Source organism: Rhinopithecus roxellana, chromosome 15 (genome assembly GCF_007565055.1).
Source record: "Rhinopithecus roxellana isolate Shanxi Qingling chromosome 15, ASM756505v1, whole genome shotgun sequence".
NCBI lineage: Eukaryota > Metazoa > Chordata > Mammalia > Primates > Cercopithecidae > Rhinopithecus > Rhinopithecus roxellana.
The window spans coordinates 61,160,015-61,167,027 of NC_044563.1; the positions used below are offsets into that span (position 1 = coordinate 61,160,015).

The 7,013-nt window shown below is 40.1% G+C and overlaps 1 protein-coding gene across 1 annotated transcript; it reads right to left on the bottom strand.

Moving 5' to 3' along the window:
• Positions 1-1,194: 1,194 nt before the first annotated feature.
• On the bottom strand, positions 1,195-2,143 carry LOC104665217 (olfactory receptor 52M1-like). Its single transcript, XM_010366980.1, is given in 2 exon segments — positions 1,195-1,360; positions 1,362-2,143. Coding segments are annotated over 2 exon segments (948 nt in total).
• Between the last annotated feature and the right edge of the window lie 4,870 nt (positions 2,144-7,013).

A 7,013-nucleotide genomic window follows, 5' to 3' on the forward strand; every position in this document is an offset into this window, starting at 1 on the left:
TAAAATTGGAAACATCTGAGAACTAAAATGTACGTAATCATAATTCTGGATCACTAGGATTGGGAGTGACTGCTTCATTCTACTTGTCCACTTGTCATGCATTGCCACAAAATTCCTGCAGGTTTCTGGCCTGAAGTAGTCCTCATTACAGAACCTTTGTGATCAGTGAATAATGGAAGTGGTCAAATCATAATTCAGAAGTAGCAACAAGAATTATCCAGTGAGATCTGGAAGCATTTCAAAGTTTACAAGCACCACAGGACTTCCATCTATTCTCATCACCTTTGGCTTATCAGTTACCCCAACCCCCTTCACAATCCCGTTACCTTCTTCCCTCTATGCCATTTCGTTATTTTGGTGTGGCTCCTATCTACCAGATATGTCAATCTCAGGGCCTCTGAAATGGAATCTTCTAATGCCCTTCTCTGTCTACTCTTCCCTGCTCTCAGCTAACCCTATTATTAGGAGATTAAGAATATTGCAAACTCATCTGTCTAAATGGGGCAAGACTTGGTTTGAGGATTTTAATTCCTGCGGGTGGTAAGGTCTCACTCCAAGTCCTATTAAGATTTCTCATACTTATATTATTTTTATGCTCAACTGAAGGCCTTTTCTGGGGCAAGCCAAAAGGTCAGAAAAGCTTGTCAACAGTTGAGATTTTCCAGAACTTTACTAACAGAATTTGTAAACTGCCCAAGATGTTAGAACATAATTCTGCCTTCTAGAAATTCTGCTTTATAACATTCTACAAAGAGGAATGAAGTTTTATACCAAAAAAGTAAAGGATAAAAATTATCTTATTTTCTGTAGCCTGTATGCTTATGTTGCCTGATTTTATAGTTAAACAGGGAATTGTAGTACAAAACTCATGCCACGATTTTCTTCACTTTCAGATATTAGGTCTATACTGTATAGAAAATCCATGATCAAACAGAATAGACTTTAGGATTGCTCTTAGACTCTTATCCTCAAAGTTCAGGTAGGACCCAGACATTTCATGGGCTTCCCCAGTTAGAGCTTTGTCCTGTCATGACTAAGTATTATATGCCCCGTAAGAAAAGATAACTATTGAGTACTGAGTTTAATACCTACGTGATGAAATAATCTGTACAACATATCCTTGTGACATGAGTTTACCTATGTAACAAACCTTTACATGTATTCCTGAACCTAAAATAAAAAGATACAGAACAGTCACCTGGTTTGAGTCCTTGCCTTAATATGGAGAAGAGTCTCTCGGATCTGCTTGGTGCGGACAGCATAGACAATTGGGTTGAGGATAGGTGGGATGAGGAGGTAAATGTTGGCCAAAAGGATATGGATATGGGGAGGCACACGATGGCCAAAGCGGTGTGTGAGAGGAAACAGCAATGGGGATGTAGAAAACGAGGATGGCACAGATGTGAGAGCCACATGTCCCTAAGGTTTTAAGCCTGGCTTCAGAGGTGGCCAAGCCCATTACAGCCCTGAAAATCATCACATAGGAGGCAGTGATGGCCAGTGAATCCAGGATTAATACCAGGAAGCCAATCCCCATTCCATATAAGTTGTTGACCCTTGTGTCACCACATGCCAAGGCGACCACAGCCATGTGCTCACAGTAGGAATGGGCAATGATTTGGGTCTGGTAAAGGGGTAACCTCAGGCGAATCATTAGGGGCAGAGGTCCAATGTAGATTACCCCCCGGAGGAGGGCAGCCAGTCCCAAACGACCTGCCACAGCATGGGTGAGCAACCAGGTATGGTGCAGTGGGTCACAGATGGCCACATAGCGATCAAAAGCCATGGCAAGGAAGATGCCTGACTCAACAGTGGCAAAGCAATGAATGAAGAACATCTGGGCCAAACAGGCATTCACATCAATGTTATGGGCACCAAACCAGAAGATGGCCAGTAGTTTGGGCATGGTAGAGGTTGACAGGACCAAGTCAACGACAGCCAACATGCACAGGAAAAAGTACAAGGGCTGGTGCAGGCTGTGCTCCATCCTTACTACTGCCAGGATGGTCATGTTCCCCAGCACAGCTACCAGGTACATGGAGCCAAAGGGGATGGAGAGCCAGATGTGCAGGGATTCCAGGCCAGGGATGCCAGTGAGCTGGAAAGAGGTAGGCACGGAGCAGGCATTATTAGGGGTTAACATATTCAGGGACCTGGGGATCCAGGAGACAGGAGCTCTTAGTTTCAGATTTTTACTCTTATGAGTGATACTTGCTTCTGGGAACTGTAGACTAGATTCTCATTTCCATCCAGGGTGACTGGTGGTGCCTATAATAAAGAAGAGTTCTGAATGCCAACTTGAAAAAAAATCATTTCGTGTTTTATAAAATAAATTATCCATAACAATACCTGCTATTAAGTGTAGAAATAGGCATGCTCATGATTTTTACTAAATCACCCTACCACACTGTAAAAATCCCCAACATTATGCATCCCTTTTAACTCATAATTTTACTCAAAGGAACTTTTTCTGAAGGAAACAAAATACGAAAGAGTTCTACATGTAATAGTTAAATGTAAATCCATGTAATGTGTTTAGCCAGTGCCTGCATATGCTTCTCTTATCACTGATCAATAGCAACACTCACTAATAAAAAACATATTGATTAGATGTTTGCAACAAATTTTTTACTAATGTCAAGTTGGAATAATGTGCCCACAAATAAAGCATTGTTTAAATTCTAGTACATCCATTCAGTGAATTAGATTATATTGATATTTTAAAAGATAAGCACTTCCTGGTATAATGTTCACATCATAGTATAATATATCAGGGAATAGCAGGAGGCAGATTAAACTATGGTTTAATTGTATTAAAGTGTTTGATGTGAGAGAGAAACATACACCCTTAAATAGAAAACTGTCTAGGCAGATTTGGACCCAGCTTTTGTCTGTTGATTTTGGGTGGATGAGATTTGTGCTTTTTTAAATTATGCCTTCAAAAATGATCAAGAGCTTTTAAAATAAGGTTATAAAATATCAAAACCTGCTAAAAATGTAAAGAGAAAATGTGCTATGGTAAATGTACTAAGGAAGCACATTACCTTTTCTCTGAATGGGTTTAACATTGGTTTGTTCAGATTGTCAAATCTAGTTGATCAAAGATATTTAGCACAGGACCCACTTTTTTTGAGACAGTCTTGCTCTGTCACCAGGCCAGAGTGCAGTAGTGCAATCTTGGCTCACTGCAACCTCCGCCTCCCGGGTTCAAGTTATTCTCCTGCCTCAGCATCCCATGTAGCTGGGACTACAGGTACATGCCACCACACCCAGCTAACTTTTATATTTTCAGTAGAGATGGGGTTTCACCATGTTGGCCAGGATGGTCTTGATCTCTTGACCTCATGATCCACTCACATTTAAAGTTGCCCAGACTTGATGGTTAAACAAAATGAAAATGGATATGAGTTTTTAAGAAATGTTTACTCTAAGGACAGGATCTGTTTACTCTAAGGACAGGGTCTATAAGTTTTCCTGGCCAGAATCTTAATATCACCTATAATTTGAGATAAAAAAGAAATACATAAAAAAAAAAAAAAAAAAAGAAATACATCTTTGGGCAACTTCTACTAGATATTTTGTCCATCTAATAGGGATTAAAAAAGAATGGACTGATATAAGACAGTCAGCAAGACCCTTCTGCCCGACCACATCCTTCTTGGCCTCCTTGTGAGGAGACAGGAAGATCGGTTTATAAAAACCCTTGTCTACTTTTTGCCCTCTGTCCTTCAGATGCTTCTAAAAGTCTAGCAAGGAATCCTATTGTTCATATCCTCAAGGTTCAGAATCAGGGTCTGACATGTCCTCTGTCTCAGGCCTGCCCTCCTGACCATTCTTACCATTAGTCAGCAAGTCCCATGACACCACACATTTTTGCTAAGTTTCACTACCTCTTTGGTTTTTACCTAGGGAAATTTTATATCCCTCGAGGCCCTTAACCCGGATCACCCTTCTTTGGTATCTCTAGTCTATACCAGAGTGGGTGGGTAAGGGGGAAGAGACACCAGTAGACGCCACATTCCCCCAAATTTTCTCAAACAAGCACATGCACATTTCAATTTATCTAAAATTTAAATAGCAGTTACACTTCCATAGCAAATAAGCATAAGAAACTTTCCTGTGCAGACTCATGGCTCCTTAATTCAGGCTCCAACATTCAGTTTATGCTTTTATGAGTTAACATTTGGTCAGGCATTAACTGAGTGCTAAATAGAAATATGAAGAAATATGAAGAAACATGAAAATTTTGTGAACTTAATGGTTGATGAGTTTTTCCATATTAACTGATTCTTTAGTGACTCTAATTCTTCAATAAGTAAATAAGTTATAATTCATATAGAGTCATTTATTCTGGATTCATTGGGTAAGTTGGGAAAGGAAAGGAGGTCCTGGAAGGCAGTCCCACACAGCTGCTCAGGGCACTGACTTGCTACTAACAAGCCAGATTTCCCTTCCAGACCTTCATCTTACCCTAGGCAAACTGCTTAACCTGTTGCCTCCCTTTTATTTATATGTGAAGTGGGGAGAATATTGCAAAAGATAAGTTATAGAACTAATGAGATGAGTGTGAAGCTCTTGGCACATGACAGCACCTGCCCTTCCCTGAATTCTTGCTGTTTAATATGGGAATAGACTAAAATTTACATTTTATATATTGGAGTGATTTCCTTGTGTTTTTGTTACATAGAACATCTTAGATTTAGGAGATGTTGTAAAAGTATAGGAACTGTATGGATGGAACAGGGATCCAAGATGAACATTAGTCAATGTGCGATTTTATATATAAAAGGAGAATCCCTAACATCTCAAAAATTGTGGTGGACCACCATCCTAAAGCAGAAAGGAACCCAATTACTCAATGTGAGGGTAAGTCAATGGTGGCTACTCATCACAAAAAGTGTCCAGAGAAAGCTGGGACAAGAGAAAGTTGAACATATTGTTATTGTGTGCATACATATACATATACATATACCCTATTGGCATCTTAAATGGTGATCTGAACTAGGTTGTGGCACCTAGAGCACTCTAGAGAAATATTATCTGTGTCAGCCCACTTGAAGGCATCCTTACCTGGACACTGGTGACATGCCCACAAACCCTAGGAGAGGCATTTTGATGGTGAGTCCAAGGATTTTGAAAGATTGTTATGGTGACAAGCATGGATTAGATTAAGTTCAAATACTAACTCTACTGTTTCTGGCTCTGTGACATTAGACAATATAAAGTGTTTATTTTGTTTTCTGGTCTGTATAATGCAGGGGAGCAACCTTGGAGTTCCTTCATGTATTAAGTGAGCTGTTTGTAAATGTGTGTGTGTATATACAGAGAAAGCCAAGGTTTACGGCCTAGCCTCTGAATGGGCGGTGTGTTCTTTTTACCTGCTCTTCCTCCCTGTTCTTTGACCCATTCCACAGCATTCAGACAGAGTGCTATTTCATATGACCTTTGACTTTATTTTTTCCCATGGTGTGGTTAGCTTCTTTAATGTGGATATAATCAATTGAAGAGACCTGTCAACAGTGTGAGAATAAAGTCAGCAGAGAAGGCTGCCTTACTGTGAAGCAGAAGACAAGAAGACTGATCAGGCTGGAATAGTCCAATCATTTCTCTCCTGTTCCGAAGAAATACTAGGCAACCAAGCCTTCCACCTTGGGGCTCCTCTTCTCCTTTGATTCAGTCTCAGGCAGTTTATAGTCAACTTATTTTCTCTACTTTTGACTAGATCTGTGAGGAAGGACCTAGATAGACCAAAAAGCAAATATAGTTTCTGAAACTTTGAGATTGCTTCCAATAACTTTGGCCCCTTCTCTGGAATGTACTTACTTACTGGGGTATTGTCTGTAGAGCTCTGGGTTCTGTTTCTTAACAGTGGTCATCTCTGGTGTGGATGCTGGAACAAATTTGACTGTCAAGGGGAGGCAATGCCACTGATCTCTTCAATTTCTTCTGTGCTTTTTTTTTTTGGTTCAAAAACAGCCAATTACTTCCCAAGGGTTGCACAGAGAAGCCTGCACACTTCCATTTGGACATTTAGTTACCCTCTTGGAACAGTCTCCACTACACCTATCACATTCTACCTCCAAGGACTGGAATACAGACTTATTCCCATCTCCCCGCTTCTGGGCTCTTGGCTGGCCCCAGGTCTCTGACAATCCTCCCCTGGGCCAGAGGTACTCAAGGATGCCAAGAGGGATACTGAAGAGAGGTCACAAAAAAAGGGTGCAAAAAACCCCTTGGGTATTGGCCTAACCAATATAAACACTTTTCTTTGGTTAATCATTGCTATTACAAAAAAATCTTAATATAAAAATCTAAGCTATACAAAGAAAATTACTTAAATACAAATGTTGTTCACATTGTAAATTTGCATTCTACTACTTTTTTCAAGTTGTTTTTGCTTAAAAATTTGTATAATCACAAGTTGAAATAGTTTATGTCCATTTCTGTCGTTATTTTACCTACACCTCCCAGTCTATCATTGATGGGCATTTGGGTTGGTTCATGCCTTTGCTATTTTAGATAGTGCTGCAAATAGATTTATATTCCTTTGGGTATATACCTAGTAATGGGATTCCTGGGTCAAAAGGTATTTCTGGTTCTAGATCCTTGAGGAATTTCCACACTGTCATCCACAATGGTTGAACTAATTTACATTCCCACTAACAGTGTAAAAGTGTTCCTATTTCTCCACAGCCTTGTCAACAGCTATTGTCTCTTGACTTTAAAACTGTCTCTTCATGTCTTTGCCTACTTTGTTTAATTTTACTTTAAGTTCCAGGATACAAGTGCAAAATGTATAGGATTGTTACATAGGTATACATGTGCCATGGCGGTTTGCTGCACCCTATCCACTCATCATCTAGGTTTTTAGCCCTGCATGTATTAGCTGTTTGTCCTAGTTGTCTCCCTCTCCTCATCCCCCAACCTCCAACTGGTCCCGGTGTGTGTTCTTCCCCTCCCGGTGTCCATGTATTCTCATTGTTCAACTCCTACTTATGAGTAGATCATGAGGT